General features: G+C 44.8%; 1 protein-coding gene across 3 annotated transcripts in view; it reads left to right on the forward strand.

Moving 5' to 3' along the window:
* glra1 (glycine receptor, alpha 1) overlaps positions 1–21208 on the forward strand; it is a gene marked incomplete at both ends in the record, with an annotated part of 138805 nt that overhangs the window by 74539 nt on the left and 43058 nt on the right. For all 3 annotated transcript variants that reach the window (XM_083915559.1, XM_083915558.1, XM_083915560.1), the window contains 2 exons: positions 3899–3966; positions 16482–16705. In XM_083915559.1, coding sequence (XP_083771685.1) covers positions 3899–3966; positions 16482–16705 — 292 coding nt within the window. The remainder of the gene's footprint in view (positions 1–3898; positions 3967–16481; positions 16706–21208) is intronic.

Consider the following 21208-nt stretch of genomic DNA (forward strand, 5'->3'; position numbering starts at 1 on the left):
TTAGTTTCTATAATTGGATGAGAAAAGACTCTCATGCTCCCGTTCGGCCTCTTCAACGTTCAGAAAAAGAGTTTTTTTCTGAGCAGATCACAGGAAGACGCTGAGACACGACGCTAAAATAAACCAGTTCACATTCCTTTCCATCTGTATACAACTTTAAAAACCTTTTGCATTTCAATATGTGGAGTGAAACTGTGGAAGAGACGAGCGGAGGAGCTCAGACGACGTCCGACCATGAGCAAATTCAAACAACAGTACAAACGGACGGTGTTTAAAGGGTACAGGGAAGAAGAGGGGTCTGACAAACACTAGGGGTCTCACGCTCTTTTAGCACGTTGACACTGAAAGTAGGGTACGCTCTTTTAGCCCCGTTGACACAGAGAGTACGGTGCGCTCTCATAGCACGTTGACACTGAGAGTATGGTACGCTCTTTTAGCACGTTGACACTGAGAGTATGGTACGCTCTTTTAGCACGTTGACACTGAGAGTATGGTACGCTCTTTTAGCACGTTGACACTGAGAGTATGGTACGCTCTTTTAGCACGTTGACACTGAGAGTATGGTACCCTCTTTTAGCCCGTTGACACTGAGAGTATGGTACGCTCTTTTAGCACGTTGACACTGAGAGTATGGTGCGCTCTTTTAGCACGTTGACACTGAGAGTACGGTACGCTCTTTTAGCCCGTTGACACTGAGAGTACGGTACGCTCTTTTAGCACGTTGACACTGAGAGTATGGTACGTCTCAAAACTGCCTCCTCCTGGTCTCAGTGTAAAAGGTGACGCCTCGTCTCAGTCGCTCAGTTCTCTAACTGAATAGTTACTGTACAAACGGGCAGTGACCACCTGAAGAGTTTCTCATTACTGGCTGTGACGCGGCTCTCAAAGCCAACATCGTGTCCACTGCCCGTCAGAGACGAGAGACCGGCTGTCCGCTCGGCCGTCCTTCACAACCCTCGCTGCACAACTGCGCTCCTGCCGCCGAGTAATCGCAATTTGTGCTCGTACAACCTGGTACCGCAGCGAATCGATGGGGCGGCTGCAAAAGGCCCCGAACGCCATTTACTTCCACTTTGACTCGCTCGTCTGAAGACAACCTTGAAGCCGGCGTCTCATCTCTGCCAGGAGAGGGAAGGGGAGCACTACTTCTGTCATTATGAACTCTTCTGAGACCGCTCGGTGTTTATTGATATTGCCTGAGTTTGACCGACAGAGCTTTGTAAGTCTCACAGGGGGACGTGGAATTGATTTTCTCGTCCCGAGTTCTCTTGAGTTGTAATGAGATGTTTACACGTTTTTTTCCCCTTCTCAGCCACTCTTAAACAAACTTGCTGCTATTGTCAGACACTTGTTTACCTCACCGGACACTTTCTTTCACTTTGTTTACTTCCTGCCGTCTGTCTTTACAGTTTGAGTCTGTTGCAGTAAATATTCAGAAGCCTGTATCTTTGCCCAGAGCAGAGGATTTCAAGCATCTCCATTTTGATTTTCAGTACTTCTAATAGGTCTGGAGTCGAGCTCATTGACGACTCGTTTCAAACCAGTCACAAAAGAGGCAACAAGCGTGGATATTTGAGTTGTGGACTCATAAACAGGACATTTGAGGAGGTCATCGTGGACTTTGGGAAACATTTTTCACCATTTTCTGACATTTTATAGACAAGAAAATACTCAACAGATGGGAATAATCTTTAGTTGCAGCCCAAATGTCTGATATAAAAGGGAACAAACTAAGAATAATCATATTTTAACATCTCAGTGTTTGTTTTTACAGCCTGAAAATGCAGTTGTGTTTGTGTTTTCAGGCAAAACCTCTGATAAACTTATTTTACTCCACCACCAAACCAAAACATATGTAATGTCGTCGTAATGAGGACTGATAAGACATGTAAGTTCTTCTTCTGTGGTGTTGGTGGAGACCAAACCCAAGGTAAAAGAAGAACTATTGGAGTTATCCATCGTACGTATTTGAGTTGTGGACTGAACAGGACATTTGAGGACGTCATGGTGGACTTTGGGAAACATTTTTCACCATTTTCTGACATTTTATAGACCGAGCATCTAATTGATTAATAGAGAAAATACTCAACAGATGGGAATAATCGTTAGTTGCAGCCCAAACGTCTGATCTAAAAGAGAACAAACTCAGAATCATCATATTTTAACATCTCATTGTTGTGTTTTACTGCCTGAAAATGCAGCTGTGTTTGTGTTTTCAGTCAAAACCTCTGATGAACTCACTGTACTCCACCACCAAACCAAAACAAATATCATGTGTTCGTAATGAGGACTGATAAAACATGTAGGAGCAAGTTATTCTTCTGTGGTGTTGGTGGAAACCAAACCCAAGGTAAAAGAAGAACTATTGGAGTTATCCATCGTACGTATTTGAGTTGTGGACTAAACAGGACATTTGAGGACGTCATCGTGGACTTTGGGAAACATTTTTCACCATATTCTGACATTTTATAGACCGAGCATCTAATTGATTAATAGAGAAAATACTCAACAGATGGGAATAATCGTTAGTTGCAGCCCAAACGTCTGATAATAAAGGGAACAAACTCAGAATAATCATATTTTGACATCTCATTGTTGTGTTTTTACAGCCTGAAAATGCAGCTGTGTTTGTGTTTTCAGTCAAAACCTCTGCTATACTCATTTTACTCCACCACCAAACCAAAACAAATGTAATGTGTTTGTGATGAGGACTGATAAGACATGTAAGTTATTCTTCTGTGGTGTTGGTGGAGACCAAACCCCAGGTAAAAGAAGAACTATTGGAGTTATCCATCGTACCCCGGTGGTGGACGCTCTCTAACGTAGAGCCGGGCTCGTATAGCAGTCAGCCTTTATTATTGGCTGATGTTGGCCAATCACAGACATCCTGGTACCACTGCACATGTTTTCCAATATGCACTCATATGAAAACCTTTTTCTACAGAATTTATAATCCAGACAACGATGCTCGGGTGATTTTTACTGGTTTCACGTACCTATATTTCCATTTTTATGTATTTACATGTTAAACAATCCGCTGATACTGAACAGAAAATACTGTTTATCTGTTTATTTTTTATTTATTGTTTATTTTAATGTTCAGCAAATAAGGAACACTTAACATGATGTTTATTTAACTGTTTAATTTATCAATTTATTCTTTATTTTCTCAGCATTCATTTAGAATTGGTTAACAGTGAAATGCATCATATGAATAATTTATAATAATGTTAATTATTGCCTAATAAATGTATTTGTTTAAGTAACTTTGGTAGAAAATTGGTGCAAATCCATGTTTGGCACAGGTGTATTTGAGTTGATCAAACATGTTCCCATATTGGTGATCGGTGAATGGTTCCCCTCTAAGATCGGTATCGGGCCCCGCTCCAGGTGGACGATGACGCCGCTCTGTGTACCTGGATGTCTAATTAGGCAACTGTTCGCTAACATTTTCACCCCGTCTGCTACAGACGCTGATAATACGTCAGCGTCGTTGCAGCTTGTTTCCCCGAGTGGCCAAAAAAGAATCAATGCAGATCGTATTTAGCGTTTTTTTCCCCGACTGAAAATAAGTGAACTGCTCTGAGCAACCACCGGGGCGAAGTGACCCCCTCCCCCCTCTCCCCTCTCCCCGCAGCGAACACAAACACACGGTCACACTGATTAATGAGGTGAAACTGTCACTTAAGCCTCGTCTTCAGACACGTCAAGCTCAGGAAAACTCAAATCTCCCTGTTTACATTTGCAGAAAACACTTTATTTTCTTGAGTTTCTGACGATCTTTAATGTTTTCCTCTTTGCGTTGAAACTGTTTTTACGTCATGCAGGTTGTTAAAAAGTCTCTCTGATGAATCCTCACCCCTCTGTCTCTCTTTGTGTCTCTCCTTCCTCTCTGCAGGTCCGCCGGTAAACGTAACCTGCAACATTTTTATCAACAGTTTTGGCTCCATCGCTGAGACGACAATGGTGAGCTCAATTATTCTTCATTTGACTTTGTAATACAGCTCGATGTGTGGGCATTGATATTATTTATTCATCCCTTCTGAGTGTGTGTGTGTGTGTGTGTGTGTGTGTGTGTGCGTGTGTGTGTGTGTGTGGATGGATGGTTGGGCAGCTAATAGCTAATGGAAAAACGTCACATCTCATTGCGGCTCCGTTTCAGCTCGGGTAACTTTGCCCTGAAAAATGCGATCAATTGAAACGATAGCCGCGCTGATATTCAACGCGTCCAAAGTTTCTTTTTTTATTTCCTTTGAAAAATTAAAGCCTTCCGCCCTCCGAGTGTTTAGAAATGTCTCCGCCTCATTGAGCTCGCCTCCCGTTTCAAACACTTCGCTTGAAAGAAGAGCGCATCACCGGCGCGGACATTTGCATAACAGTGCGACGGTGGTGGCGCTGCTGTCGTGCCTGTTTGCAAGCAGTGGGGGGGAAATTTACACTCATTCATTACACAGAAAAGCCATTAGTGATAATAGAACTGAACCGTAACCTCCACAGAGCAACAAGAGCCAAAGCAGATAACACTGAACCGTAGTGTGTGTGTGTGTGTGTGTGTGAGAGAGAGAGAGCAGGTGTGTTCTTAGCAGCCACAGCATCTATGTTGCTAAAAACAGGACACACTCACCACTCTAACCTCCTTAAAACACAAAAACACATCATGTTGCATCACGACTGTCAGCTGAGTCGCAGCGACCATCAAAGACGCCGAGGTCACAGTGAATCCGGTCCCAACAACCGTTTGTTTAAATACACAGAAAAGACGTGTAGCAGGTGGAATAGTAAGATGTTTATGCATCACAGAAATAGGTTCATGTGGGAGCCCAGTGTTTATGAAGTGCCACTGACGAAATCTACGGATTCTTTTGTTGTACAAGAGTACATTTGAAAAAAGTCCGTCCATCTTCAGCCTCTTGTCCCTGTCGGGGTCGCGGGGGGCTGGAGTCGATCCTAGCTGACATCGGGCGTGAGGCGGGGTCCACCCTGGACAGGACGCCAGTCTATCGCAGGGCGCATAGAGACGAACAGAGGCAGATGACCATTCACACCTACGGGTGATTTAGAGTCATCAATGAACCGAACACCTGCACGTCTTTGGACTGTGGGAGGAAACCGGAGAACCCGGAGAAAACCCACGCAGACACGGGGACAACATGCAAACTCCACACAGAAGGGCCCCAGTCGGGATTTGAACCAGGAATGCTCTTGCTGTGAGGCGACAGTGCTAACCACCATGAATGAATGAATGATGCACAGAAACTTCCTTCCAACAGAGTCCCATCATCTTCAAACAAGATTAGCACAGACAAAACACGAATATAGAAATACCTCTTTTTTAACTTATTTAACTGAGGAGGCCTCGGGGAAGACCCAGGACCAGGTGGAGAGATTACATCTCCACACTGGCCTGGGAACGCCTCAGGATCCCCCAGTTAGAGCTGGTTAATGTGGCCCGGGAAAGGGAAGTTTGGGGTCCCCTGCTAAAGCTGCTGCCCCCGAGACCTGACCGCGGATAAGAGGCTGAAGATGAGATGAGATGAGAATTTAACCACTAGCGTCTTCAGAAGACCACATGGCTTTTAATCAGGAGCTGCTTAAGACATTTGTTTTTCAGGACATCAAATGTTAATGGTAAAGGTTGGAGTTCTTACTGCCAAACAATCTGAAGAGCATCTAAAACAGCATAACTATTAAAAACACCTTCATTACCATCTACATGTAGAGAAAAGGACAGGGCAGAAACAAAGGCAGGGAGGATATCCCGAGCTGAACTTCTCCTCTGACACGCATTAAAAGTCAAATTAAAAGTGCTGGTCGCTGCAGATCCTCGTCATGCAGAACAAATTCCAGATTTCCCCTCCTGCAGAGGCCGACTTGATCCTTGTCAAGACCGAGGAGGGAGGGAGGGAGGGAGAGATGAAGGAGGGAGTAAGATGGAGAGGAGGGGGAGGGAAGAAGCAAGTGATCTCAAACTGATTCCTGACTTTCCCTTTAGCGCCACCAGCAGGTCAAAGTTTTTCACCTTATCCCGTGAAAGATCTGAGCATCTACTGGATGAGTCGGCACAAGACATTCACGGTTTCAGGACAGAGCCTCCACCACAGCGACTTCCTGGTTGATCCAATCAGGAAGTGCCAAAAGCTGCAGTTCTCTGAGTGTCCACTTGGGGCAGGTTTCATAACAGAGCAGTTTCTCATTGACCCCCATGTTAAACAGGCCGTTTACACAGCATCATTAAACCTGTTTAAGGACAAAAGAACATTCTAGTCTGTGTGTTTAGGTCACATCTCCATGACAACACTGAGGGGGGGGGCTAGTTTTTATTTTATTGGAGGTTAAAGTTTATGAATAATTAGGGGCGTGGCCTCTTGAGTGACAGCTAGCCTCTGGCCCTCACTTCTCCTCGGAGGTAAACGTCAGCCAGATGGACGTACGCCCCTCCCCCTGACTTCACATACATGCCCTTTTTTGGTAAGAGGAAATGAGGCAGAGTCAAAGTCTGACAAGATGGCGACTCCCGTAGGCGATGAAGATCGAATCAAATTGCAGATGCTACGTCCATTTTTTATACGGTATATGATGGAAACTTGTAAATTTGATTAAACCTCCTCAATTATCCAAAAAGGTGTTTACGCTCTAAACCAGATATGGAAACACCATTGCGAGATAAGTTTTGACGCTTTAAACGTTTAGCTCACATGACAAATCAGCTGTTTCCTGTCGTCGTGAGGCATGACCTCTCTTCATTTTCCTCTCATAGAAAGCTAGATGGCCGCAACTTGTTTTCTTCAGCCATTACTTCTACTCGCATTTCGTCTTTTTGCAACATTTCAAAGGCTTAAAATTGGTTTGTAAAAAGAATGGAAATGGGCCACACGGTGGTGTGGTGGTTAGCACTGTCACATCACAGCGGGAAGGTTCAAGGCTCGCATTCCGGCTGGGGCCCTTCTGTGTGGAGTTTGCATGTTCTCCCCGTGTCTGCGTGGGTTTTCTCCGGGTTCTCCGGTTTCCTCCCACAGTCCAAAGACGTGCAGGTGTTCGGTTCATTGATGACTCTAAATCACCCGTAGGTGTGAATGGTTGTCTGTCTCTGTTCGTCTCTATGTGTCCTGTGATAGACTGGCGTCCTGTCCAGGGTGTACCCCACCTCACGCCCGATGTCAGCTGGGATCAGCCCCAGCCCCCCGCGACTCCGATAGGGACAAACGGTTGAAGATGAATGAATGAATGAATAGAATGGAAACACGTCATGACGTTGATGTTTTTGGCTTTTATGCACGATGTGTTTCCATGAGGTTTGGTTTTGAATGACCGATCAGTTTCTCCCACTACACCCCCCGCCCCCTCCCCACACACACACACACTTTTAGTTGTGTGGGACGTTTCCTTGTCTGAATCGCTGATCTTACAGGATGTTGTCTGTGCTTTATTTCCTTCTCTTGTAAATGAGATTGAATTGTCAGAGCTCGGATGTCACTGGAGCGTCTGACCCTCACAGCAGCGCGTCAGTCGAGCCGAACTGCTGAGACCACAGTCGGTGTTGTTGCTCTAATCTCTCAGAGGGTGGATTAGAAGCAAAAACAAAGTAGTGAAATAATTGGATTTAGGCTATCAGCTTTTATCAAACCAGGAAATCCGTGTTGAAGCTCCAGAGGCGTCACAGAGCGAGCGGGAGGATGAGGACGCTGTCTCCATGCAGCGATGCTGTTCCGTTGCAGTGTTTAGCTCTTGCTTTAAGCCTGGACAACAATATCCCTACATCCTCGACACACACACACATACACACACACACACACACACACACACACACACACACACACACACACACACACACACACACACACGCACACACAGTGCTGCTGGGGCCGGAGCACAGTGATAGATGGAGTCGGTAGAATGGCGCAGTGCGTGTTGAAGTCCCGGCGGTACACGGCTTTATTCCTGTTTCAGCGCTCTCCCCACTCGCTCTTTCTCTCTCTCTCTCTCTCTCTCTCTCTCCCTCACACACACACACACACACACACACACACACACACACACACACACACACACACACACACACACTTAGACACGCAACCACTTCTCTGACTCTTTAACCCACTCTTCCAGTCTTTTACTTGTACTCGATCACTGTACACACACACACACACACACACACACACACACACACACACACACACACCACACACACGTATCACATATTGATCGAGGCGACAGGACCGAGACATCCATTTCCACTGCACTAGCATTTTTAAAGTATTACAGATGTATATGTTTATTAAATAAGGAGATGAAATACCAATAAAGATAGAGGATAAAAGTATAAAAGGCGGACTCATCCCACTCAAATACATATTTATTATAACTGATAAGCTAAAAACTTGAACATATCAGTATGAAATACACCTTAAATATATTCATTTTGATAAAAGCCCGTGTTACATAGTAAAAAACTCTCTCTACTTCCAATTTAACGACCCATTTAATCAATAATTCTCCAATTCCCTCCCAAAAGCCAACATGTATGAGCTGTATAATGCTTTTTATTGTGTCTTACCTTATTGTTAGATATGCTGGAAGATATGTATTAAAGCAGAGTTGCTAGGATACACACTATAATATGGAGTACTGAGGCTTTCTCTCATCACTGAGCTCTTTATCCTCCACACACGGAAACCTCAATCACTTTATTTCCCTTTGTCAACTCCCTCTCTCTCTCTCTCTCTCTCTCTCTCTCTCTCTCCCTCTCTCTCTCTCTCTCACACACACACACACTCTCTCTCCCACATATACACACAGTTCTCTCACTGCTCATTCATTTATAGTATTACTTAAAGCATCATTGCCAGTTGTATCCCTCTCTCTTTCTCTAGTTTGGATGTTTTAGAGACGCAGGCAGGAGGACACGCGAGGAAGCTAAGCACCACCTCGACCTGCGTTCATACGCGGAGTTTAGTGCTCTTACTTTACGTCGCCTGAGTTCCTTTCTTTGCTCCGGATGTAATTACTACAGTAGTAAATATGTGGATGACACACACATTACAATGCATTGCTCTTTATAGTTATATCAGGGTTCGCACAGGTGTTTGAAACGTTAACGTTGTGATATTAAGGTTTGCATTTTGGAGAAAGTGCTTGTAATGTATCCGCAATTCTTTCACAACAAATAGCTGCAGAATATAATTTTAATTTAATTTCTTAACTTTCTGGTATTATAAGACGCAATTTTAGTTGTTTATAGCATAATACCGTCTATTTCAACCTGATTAAAAGAAGTGAAATAATAACTATATCCGCATTTCTTTCACAAAAAATGTCTTTAGAATTGAATTTTAATTTAGTTTCTTATCCTTCTGGTATTATGAGCGCCAATTTTAGTAGTTTAAATCATAATACCATCTTTGAAATAGATGGTATTATGATTTAAACAAGAGAAATAATAATTGTATCCGCATTTCTTTCACAAAATATATCTTTAATATATCTTTAGATTAGAAATCTAATTGAATTTCTTATCCTTCTGGCATTAAGGGACATAATTTTAGTTGTTTATAGCAGCATATTGTCTCTTTTAACGTGATGATATTCAATATGTATGTATTCCCAGAAAAATGTAATGTACGTAACAGCTGTAAGGGACGGGAAAACCTTAAAAATGGACCTTGAAAGTGCTTGAAAAGGGCTTGATTTTGACCTTGGAACAGGTGTACGCACCCTGTTATACTGTATGTAGGACCAGTGGACGAGGAAAGCCGTGTATTGGACCTTTATTCAAATGTGAGCCTGCGTCTGTAGATTTTATTATACCTGCAGTGTGTCTCTGCAGCGGTGCAGTCAGCACTCTGTTAGTCTCTGCTCTAAATATCGTCTCCGAGCAGAAAAACCCACCTTCATTTCGGATGTAGCTCCGTGTCTTCTTCTGATGTACAGCGGTTTTGGTGCCTGTTAGTTTGGCTTTTAGTTTGCAGTTTGGATTCATCACTTCCTGTTCTGGGATCGGCACAAATGTCCTTTCGTCAAACCGGTTGAATGTGTGCAGCTCCGGTGCGGGACATAGTCTGTCATATAAGACTCTTGCATCCTATTGCAGCTCTGACAGGCCGGGTTTTAATTGCATCAGTGCTCGTGAAACGGTCAAATCGTCTCATTTATCAAAATCACCTCAAATCCAGAGAGAGGTTTGCTGTGGTAAAATGATTTGACACCCCGCGGCGCTGCTGGTGGAGGAGGCGGAGGTCGGGGGGGAGGGGGGGCTCATTTCGAGGCAAATCCAGTGAAAACAGCATCTTTCTCTCTTGACGCGACGCTGTCTGAGCAGAGCAGATGTGCTGCCATAATGTGTGAGCCTCCGTAACCTCCTACCTGAGCAGCATCCAGGGAGCCGGCAGGATGTTATGACAGGCGTGGAATTAGAATATGGCCGTTGTTGTTTCTCTGTTTTTTTTTCATTTGTTGTTGGAGGAAGGAGAAGGAGACGGAGAAGTAAAGGAGGATGAAGATTGCACTCTTTCATGCGTGGTTTACTGCCTGAGTTTAATACATGCTGAAATGAGTGCAGTATTGTGTAAGTACAGCATTTCCTCTGCTAATGGTTTCATAGCAGCGTGGCGTTGGTGGATGGTAATTTCGGCGTAGCACTTAACAGTCCAACGGCCTTATGTCAGGGTATTAAACCATGAGTGTGAACCTACAGACGACGCACTTTTCACTGCACACGTGCTGACGTCCTGCAGCACTTTCCCTCCGTCCTTAAGGAGAGGACGCGGTCAGTACAGAGTCAACATTTTTTTTTCTAAATAAACTTGAATTAGTCGTCCGTTCATTCCCTGAAATCATTGATTTGCACCCTCAAATGGCTTCCCCCTCATTGGAAATCCCCCACCGTTGCACCGTCCATTCCCCCTCTCAGTTTAATGCACTAAACGCGCATCCATCTGCAGCCGTGACGAGCCTCTGAACCATGACGCTCAGGTTTTATGGACCAAATGACATTCACAAGCTGACCAGTTTTTCCATGGAATAATCCACTGTTTCGTGATTGGCTTTCAAGAGAGGTAAAAAAAGAAACACGCATCGTGTTTAACAGGCAAAGTAGTTTGAGAGAACAGTTAAAAGGGAACAATAATGTGATGTCCCCGCTCTAAATCTGAGTATAGCCATTTCTCTTTCACACATGCAGCTCAGGACAGGAGGTTCTCCGTGTTAGATGTTCTTTCACCCATTGCAAATACTCCAAGGTCACGCAGCAGGTTTCTAATTTGGTCAGCTGAGTCCCTCACCGTTCCTACGGCATCTGCCCTTACGCCAAGAGATCCAGACTCTCATCGTCTTTTCAGTCAGCTTCGTTTGATATTTTACAAAATATCACATTCTGTTTAAAGTGTAATCCAGGTGTAAAATCATCCCATGGTCTTTTTCTGCACTTGCAAACATCAAATAAGCCATCGAGACAGTTTTTGGTGTATATACTACTAACTGAGAAATCCGGGAGACTCGCTAACAGCTGGACGTGGCTAACAGTGATTAGCTCGGGGCGAAGGCATTAAACGTCTTTTTTAACCACTAATGCTGCTGAAAATAACACCAAACCTCTGCAGCAGCATGAGAAGAGTCTCTACGCAGAAAACAAAGCATAATTAGCTTAGTTAGCAAACCCAGAGTTTATTAAGAGTCCATTGAACTCCATTCAGATCAATTACCAAATGCAAGCCAAAAAGAAGGAGCCCAGCTAATCAGTGTTAGCAATGTCCGGCTGTTAGCGACTCTCCCCTAAGCGCAGATAAAGAACATGAGGATTTTGCGCCGGAATGACACGCCATTACATGGTTAAGTTTAGGGACTGTTAGGCATTTTAGTTTTTTTAATTTTTGTGCATAACTTTAAGTACTTCCAGGACACCAACACTGGTCCCCCAGGTAAAAGGCCTGTGTTTTGGGACCCATCCACCACTCTGAACTACCTCTCTACGTGGAGTTTAGCCGTCTTATACGACACCATCTAATTTTTGTAAAATTGGTATTTATGCAGTAGCATTAATTGTAAAAGCATCACGTCATATTAAAACACTTATGGTGATGAATAGTGCCGATGCAGGAAGGAGGGGTTTGTTGAAGGAGACATAAAAGAATAAAGAACAGGTGCTGAAGAGTTCAGCAACAATTAGCTGCGTGAAACGTCCGACTTGCGTGACCACTGAATTCATAATTATCTTTCTCTTCAGCGGCTCCGTAAAGGCCATTTCCTCTGAACTTTAGCCCTTTCCAAGCTGGTGTCATACTGCAGGCGGGTGCATGACTGATGATCCTGGCATGGGCTCGTTTCTTTCCTCTGTATTCCCTCGTTTCCTCTCTCCATCGACAGACGCTCCTCATCTCTGCGCCATTTCAAGTTATTTATCATATTCTCCAGCAGAAGAAAAGGCGACTCCTTCTTGAAAGGTCAGGCTCATTTGTTTCGTGTGAGATATTCCATCTAATAAACAGTGATAAACGGCGAAGGGGTCTCACTGAAGCTGAGTGCCATGTGACTGTATTTCACACACACACACACATGCAGCACTGTGGCTGATTGCTCCTTTAAATGCCACCCGTTGGGGCTGCTGGCATGGCCGAGCCTCGTCCCTGCGATGCATTTCTGCTACGCCACGCAGTTTAATGATGCTTCAGCCTGGCCGAAGTGGCCAAGCTCCATATTCTGAGAATAATTGACAATTAGGGGGATGGAGGGGCGAGCTAAATGCCACCTCACGCTGAATAAAGACCATCCATCTCTGACTGTAAAACAGAGAAAGGAGAGGCGCTTATACAATAAAGCTCTGGGGGAGCATCAGTTAATATCTTACCTGGAACGATTCTTAATTCCAACCCTAACCTTAAACTAGTTCTAGTGCTAACCAAAACAAGCATTAGAAGAGGTGATGAAGGGCCGGATACAACGACACAGTTAGTCCTTCGATTAAACACTTGAACAAAGAGCGTTTGTTTTCCCCTTGACAAGTGACCTCTTGCAGTTTTGAGAGTAATCACTGACTGTCAGAGTTGTAAATTACATTAGCTTCTCCCAACTTGACACACGGACGAGGTCTGAACTATTTATATTAGCACAAATCTCCTCGTTTGCACGAATCTCCTTGCTTTCTAAACTCACGTTGGTCCTTGTAAAGGTGGTAATGCACAGATTTGTGCATGCACACACATGCATCTGTAGTCAGACCTGTCGGGGGTGTATCGATCTCTCAGTTAAACAGCAGAAGCTGAAGGTTTTATAGCTGCACGTCAGAGGTTCATCTCCAGTCGGCTCAGATTCCAGCTAAAATGCAAAAATGGACGTAGCATCTCCATCGAGGTGCGTTCTCTCTACTTGATCTAATCATACTCACCTACGGGAGTCGTCACACTCATTTCCTCTGACCAAAAAAGGCATGTATGTGACGTTGGGGGGAGGGAGATACGTCCACCTGGCTGACGTTTACCTCCGAGGAGAAGTGAGGGCCAGCTGTCACTCAAGAGGCCGCGCCCCTAATTATCCAATAAAATAAAAACTAGCATGGTACAAAAAAAATCATCCCCTCAGTGTTGTCATGGAGATATGAGCTAAATATACAGACTAGCATGTTTTTTTGTCCCAGGCCTTAAACAGGTTTAATGATGCTGTGTAAACGGCCTGTTTAACACGGGGGTCAATGAGAAACCTGCCCCTAGTGGTCACTCAGAGAACTGCAGTTTTTGGCACTTCCTGATTGGATCAACCAGGAAGTCGCTGTGGTGGGGGCTTGGGCGTGAAGCGGGGTACAACCTGGACAGGAAGCCAGTCTATAGCAGGGCACATAGAGACAGACACAGACAACCATTCACACTCACATTCACACCTATGGGCAATTTAGAGTCATTACTTAACCTAATACATGCAACAATGTAGTCAAACAGATTTTGGGTCGCTTGCTGTGTAAGACAGAAAAACGAAGACAACATCACATGACATGAAAATTGTCCAATTACAGCAAACCACAGCCATCAACTCTGGTACTGTAATTGATTTGGATCTGTTCAGTCACAACGGAAAGACTTCATCCTTTGTGCTTTAGAAATCCATCCTACTTATTGGAACAACAAGCCCAAAACCCAACTGAACACACACACACACACACACACACACAGTTATTATCTCTTCTTTGCAGGCTCTGTGACTCGTGAATGTCTTTCTATCTCCTGTTCATCTATCCCTCTGACTGTCTTCCCACTGTATCTCTCCATCTGCCCGTGTAAGACTAAAGAGGGAGCAGCAGCAGCACGGTGACCTTCAGCTTTGTAGCAGGACAACTCCGTACACATCCATCTGCCTGTCTACGTTTCGCCCTATTTCGGGAGACTTCCTATTTTGTAAAAATAACACATTAAAACGTGTTTTATCAGTAAAACCACAGCGAACACAAGCCTCCGTGAACAAGTACAGAAGCACGAATAGAGAGTAAAAAAGAAAACTGAAAGGCTGCGGAGGATCTGAGGCTCACGGGCGGGAAGACAGATCTCAGATATGCCTCGAGGCCACAACTCATCCTGATCAGTAAAATCTCTTTCATTCACATAAAAATGACGGACGGATGAAGATCCATAACCCCCTGCTCACCCAACCGCAAACGGTCCATCACTCCGTCTCTACATCTCTACATCTGCCTCAATCTGTCCGTCCATTCCTCCGTATTCGGCCTCTTGAGTCAGCGATGCGGTGACCCATGAGGAGCCTCTTTCCCCTCCACTTTCCCTCATCTCTTCGTTCTTTTCAGAGAGCACATCTCTCTACAGATACATTTGACATCCTTCAGTTCAAGGTGTTTCTGGGGTTTATGCTTTATAACTTTCTGTGCCGAATCAATTTCCCTCCAACGTGCCACGTCCTTCTCAGAGAGACTTTGCACCTCCAGGGAAATGCAGCCGTGGTAGTGGTACACGGAGAGCAGCAGCAGTGATGCTAGTGATACTATAATAAAGAGGTTTTTAAAGCTAGAGACGGGCCTCCACCGGGGAGGAATGGGAGTGGAAAGATATTACAGTTATTATCAAAAGATGATCACACACAATAGCCTCAATGTGTGAGATTTAATGAAAGAGATGAAGTAGTTTGGGGGAATTCTTGTTATTCGCACTTTCCAAGATGCCTCAAGATGGACTTTTTATGTATTTGATTACATCTGAAGTTATGTCAAACTGCAATATTAGGCTATCCTGGCTCAACTGACCCTTAGCCAAGCCCCTCTCTAGAACAGTCACTGTCCAATCCTACGTTAGCATCCGTAACTAGGTACGTCTATCAAGCATTCAGGGCAAATAAACATATGAACCTGTAAGTTCAACAGTATTTAAAAGGAGTAAAGGGGCCTTCATATGATAAGCATTTTGCGCTGGGGCTCACCGCAAGGTTGGACGCATGGACCCAGTAAACGGCTAAATCAACGTTAGCATTAAAACAACCGTTAGCTCGTAAACTGCCTCTTCACAAACCTGGTGTGATGCTTATGAACCTCCATCATTAGGTTTTCTTCTGAGATTGCGATACGACTTTAATGTAATGTTAAATAGTTTGCTCTCTGGTTGCCTAGGAAACGTAGACGTCACACTCAAAGCTTCTGTCTAATTGGTTGCGCGTTACAAAGGTCAGCGTCAGAGAGGCAACTCTGAGCGGGGCGCGCTGCTACCATGGGCGCTTCCATGGGAAATGAATGGAACGGCCGACACAAAGAGCTTTTACCACGTATCATGTGTAGGGGCCTTCAGGCTCCGGGTGTTTTTCCCTCGTCCCGGTGATCAGCACAACTTCAACTTGCACGTTGAATGTGCATAAGAACGTTGGTTTGGTTTCCATTCACATCTCAACGCCATGACACCACCCTAATAAAGTTACCAGCCTGAATGCTCTGCTAAAGATGACGTTCACATACAACCAAACTCCTGGAACCCACAAACGCGTCTTCCAGCTCTACCGTTTTATTTGCGCTCACCATAGTGTGACTGGCTTGCGCACTAGCTTGTTTTGCTATTTTGTAACTAAAATAACCTAAAGTTATCTTAAAATATAACAGAATAGTGACTTACTCTGCTGTACATGCTTTCATCGGGACTGTATGGGATCAGGGTTTCTACAGCCTTTTCGCAATAATCCGACAATTGTCAATGTAGTCCGTATCATTGAAACGCCATACTGACATGAAAGCTTGACAGACCCAACACTAACCAAGGTGTGAGAGTGTCTGGATCAGGATCATCCAGTAATTGAGTGAAAGTAACTCAGACTTTGCTATAATATGAGCTTCTCAAGAGTTTGTGTGGCTGCTGGGTTGCACTCTGGTCCATTTCCTTCTCTTGTGGGTAGACAGTGTCCTCCTTGTGTTTCCTCTCATCCATCCATCCATCCATCCATAAGCTGTAGAACAAATGCATCTCCCTCGCTCTAACATCTTCCTATCATCTGTCCTTTCTGTCTCCTCTCAGGACTACAGAGTGAACATCTTCTTGAGACAGCAGTGGAACGACCCTCGGCTGGCCTACAGCGAGTACCCCGATGACTCGCTGGACCTGGACCCCTCTATGTTGGACTCCATCTGGAAACCTGACTTGTTCTTCGCCAACGAGAAGGGGGCCAACTTCCACGAGGTCACCACCGACAACAAGCTGCTGCGCATTTCTAAAAACGGCAACGTGCTGTACAGCATACGGTGAGCGGAGGAAGTGTGAGGTTTAACATTCCCGCTGGTTATTAAAGGGATTACTGCGACGTGGGTAAAGTCTCCTCCTCATATCCAGACTCATTCATTAAAAGTGCAACAATAGACTTTTAACAGCACTAAAAAGCACAGTGCCTGATCGTGGTGAAGTATAACTGTCCGACGCTCATTTAAAAGAGATATAACAGTCATAGAAAAAGTTTTTGAAGTCGCGGCAGAAGAGGAAGGAGAGGAGTTATAAGTCTGGAGGTTATATTAGAACAATCAGTTATAAAGCTATGATTGAAGATAGAAAGTTACTGCTCTGACTTCCTGTTTATTGCAATCCAAAGACCTTCATCTTCTGCTTTAGAGTGCTCTCATTGCGTCAAAGTTGGAGGTTTTTATTTCCTACCTAGCTCTACTTCCTCCCTTTTTTTTGTGTCTCCAAGACATCCCATTCAAGGCTCTTAGAGTTATAGCCGCCTTCAGCCGACAAACCTTTTAGCCTGCCAGTGCCTCCTCCTCCTCTTCACATTTATTGCCTCTGCTCAGGGGCGAATGAGAAAGAGGCGCTGCAGCCATGGTAATCTACTCAGCCTGTTAGTATTCCAGCGGCGAGTCTAATCCGTTATCAACCTCAGTTTTCACCTTCATGTCCAGCAGGAGGAGGAGTGAGATTGGCCCTTTAGAAATATCGCCAGAGTAAGGGATGAACCTCCGCCGCTTTCATTTGTTAACTTGACAACATCAGGATGAGCCCTCCGTTGATCAGCTCGATCTCGAGGGGCGACGATGCGGCTCGGGATATTAAACCGTCCGGAGGGAAGAAGGAGAAAGTGGGTCTTGTAAATGTTGTTTACTCTGTTTTTTGATGTTTATCGCTCAACAGTGGAGTGGTGCAAGGAGGAGGAGTTATGGCCTTCCAGATGAAAGTGAACGTTTTCACATTGGACGAGCGGATTCACGCGTAGTCAAATCTCCTGCCTGGAAATGTTTCCACTGAGCTGACATTGATTTTAAGAATTCAAGTCCAAAATGCATCATGTTTTTTTTTATTATTAAAAGGTCTGAAGGAAATGGAAATACTGCAAAAAGGAAAGAAATCCATGACACTTTGTGTTAAAATGATTCAATCTGACACTTGCCAGAAAAACAACCCCATTCGTCATTTTTTTCTGGCGTTCTCTTTCGACTCTAAGTGACCGTGTGAATTATGACCGCAGACTAAAATATGGACGTAGTCTCTGTGACGTCACCAGCAGGTTTATAAAGAGCCAAAATAAACCTCAAAGTGGCCGTCACCACCTTGGCCGTGCCTGACACCACCCTAACTCTCGGCTCCTTTCAGTCAAAGTGGTCATGCTGTTAATCATCCATTTACTTTAAGCCTCAGGGCGCACTCACACTGTCCTTCCGCACCGGGCCAAAACAGGTTTTTCAGGTCAAGCCTAGTGCGTTTGACCAGTGTGAGTGCACCCGCTCCACGCCTAACTGCGGCCAGCTGGCCGTCCACGGCCCGTTTGGGAGAGGTGGGCTTTTGTAGAGCGCGTTTGCACATGTACGAGCACGAGCGTGCGCACGTGTAAGAGCACGAGCACCAGGACTAACTTTAACAACAACAACAATGGCGGTGAAAGGTTCACGTTGGTGTGATGCGGAGGTGGAGTGTTTACTGCAGATTTGGTTGATGAAAAGATTCAAAAACAGTCGACAAGACGCACAAAAACTCAGAGGTCTACGGAAAGATTTGTAAACAAAGCCATGCGTCGCCATGACGTCACCAATGCGTGTGACGTGTTACGGCGTGATGACGTATAGGCAGCAAGAAGCATTCGCCCAGGCCCAGGTAGTGTGAGTACAAACGGGCGTGGGGCGCGGGGGGAGAGGGAGGGGGGGACAAGGACCCTAAAGCACGGGGCGCGGTGCGGAAGGACAGTGTGAGTGCGCCCTTAATACAGACTAAACTGATGAGTTGTACACAAATTCAACCCCGTACAGTTGTCATGAACAGAGAAGTTATCCATAGAGACTAAAGTGTTTTTGTTCCAGGCTGTAAACAGGTTTATTTCCACTGTAAAGTTGGTCATTTTAACATGGAGGTCTATTGGGACTGACTCACTGGGTCAGACTCAAGTGGCCACTCGAGGAACTGCAGTTGGCACTCACGTTAAAATGAAAGTACTTCAAACACTTTGCATGAAGTTTGCATGAAAATTCACACTTGTTTTTGAAGTGGTAACTCAAATCTGAGCACCCTTACCCAAAAAAGGTTCAAGTGTGCTGTTAGTATACTTCTTTTAAACTAAACACAAGAGAGTGTACTTTCAGTTTGTATTAAGTAACTAACTGTAAGTATACAGGGAAGTCTAAGTACATTTGGCTTATACTTGGCACATGCATTTTACATCGAGTATGAATACCTTCTTATCATCTCCAATCTCCAAAAAAAGTATTCTAATGCTAGTTGTCTGCACATCCATGGGAGCACTGCAAACAGGAACTGCCGCTGGCCTATTCTGCATACTTTAAATGGTGCTAATTTGCCAAAATGTAAACATATGTAGTCTAATAAAAAGTGGCTCTAGGTGTCGCCCACAGCTGAGGCACTGACTGCAATTAAACACGCACTTCCTGCTTGCATCTATCAAAGCATTTTGGGAACTGTGCTCCCAAAACATTAGTATTCACTAAGTAGAAGTACTAAAGAGTCAAGTCGTTTTGTTTACCCTGCTGGCAGATGTTTGGTTGAGTGGATGCTGGTAGATTTTCTTTAAGGGCGCACTCTCACTGTCCTTCCGCACCGCGACCCGGGCTTTAGGGTACTTGTCCCCCCTCCCTCTCCCCCCGCGCCCCAGCCCCGTTTGTACTCACACTACCTGGGCCTCGGCCAATGCTTCCTGGCTGTCCATACGCCATCACGCCGTAACACGTCACACGCATTGATCGCGTGTGTGTTGCTTTGTTTCCAAATCTTTCCATAGACCTCGGAGTTTTTGTGCGTCTTGTCGACTGTTTTTGAATCTTTTCATCGACCAAATCTGCAGTAAACACTCCACCTCCGCATCACACCAACGTGAACCTTTCACCACCATTGTTGTTGTTGTTAAATGTCCGCGCATGGTCCGTCCTTCTATTTACATGTCCGAACAGGCGGACATAACGCTACTGCCGTAGGGCTCGTGCTCGTGCTCGTACACGTGCAAACGGCTCCGCTAAAGCCCACCTCTTGGACGGACGGCCCGCTGGCCGCAGTTATGCGCGGAACGGGTGCACTCACACTGCTTAAAGGTACTAGGCTTTAGCTGAAAAAACGGTTTTGGCCCCGGCCAGAAGGACAGTGTGAGTGCGCCCTAAATTACAGAATAGTTTTATTGTTTGTAGAGGGAAACTGTCCATCAAAAAACAATTGCATTGTTGTTTTGTCTTTTCCAAACTTCCAAACAAACAGAAAACAGTCAGAAAACACAGAGCACAGATATCTTTCACTGCTTTAACTTCAGCTTCTGTCCTGCGTTAGTATTGTGTGATTTCCCATGTAAACTACTTGTAGTGGAACATAAGCACAAAATCCCCTGCAGGGTTTGGAGGCTCAACTCCATCTAAAGCTCCAGGAGAATAAAGCAAAGGTGCTAACTTTGTCAGCATTTGGCATTTCGGTGTCCCGATGCGGCAGACGGGGAACCACAGAGCCGAATCTTCTCTCTCAGAAAGTGGGACATCTGTGGAGGCTACATCATGTGTGTAATACATATTCAGCATCCTGTCAGGGGACTAACAATGTGCAGACACGGCAGAGTTTATTTTGTACATCAGGCCGACTGGACGTGTGTGTTGTAGCAGTGGGTCGTCCTGTTGGAGCAGAACAGAAGGACCGAGTGTGTGTGTGTGCTGCCAAATCACCTCCTGCACATCGTGACAACCTGCTGACAGCTCCGACTCTGCAGAAATGAAACCGGATCTGGCGTCTTTTTTTTTTTTTTTGGTCTTAGTGAAATGAACACTCTCGTATGTAGAACTCAGTGATGTAGAGATTAGGATGACAGCGGTGATGAATTATGGTTTTTGGGTTTTCTTTTGTCTGCTATCGGAGAATTACCTTCAAAGTCGTCTGGAGCCCAGTGCGAACGTCTGTTCGAGAGGCGTCAGATCGGCTTATCGCATCGTCACCAGGCTTTTGTCTATAAACCCGTAAGTGCTTGAGGATTAAGAGCACCAATCACCATGTAAGGACGCAGGTTGGGGAGGTGGATTCTCTCATGTCCCACTACGCTATGTGTGTCAAACTTACTTATTTAAACCCCCACCCACCATCTTTTCCTAAGCAAAACCAAGTGTTTTTTTGTTTTTTTGCCCTAAACATAACCAAGTTTTGTTTGAATGGACAACGTTAAAGTGTAATTACGGCGCAAAATGGTCTTTTTCAGCCCTTACATACATCAAATAAGCCCTTAAATAAACCATTTTTGTGTAACAACTATTAATAGGGAAAACAAAAATCCTAACAGCCAGTTG

This window comes from Echiichthys vipera (assembly GCF_963691815.1).
Source record: "Echiichthys vipera genome assembly, chromosome: 6".
NCBI classification, from domain to species: domain Eukaryota; kingdom Metazoa; phylum Chordata; class Actinopteri; order Perciformes; family Trachinidae; genus Echiichthys; species Echiichthys vipera.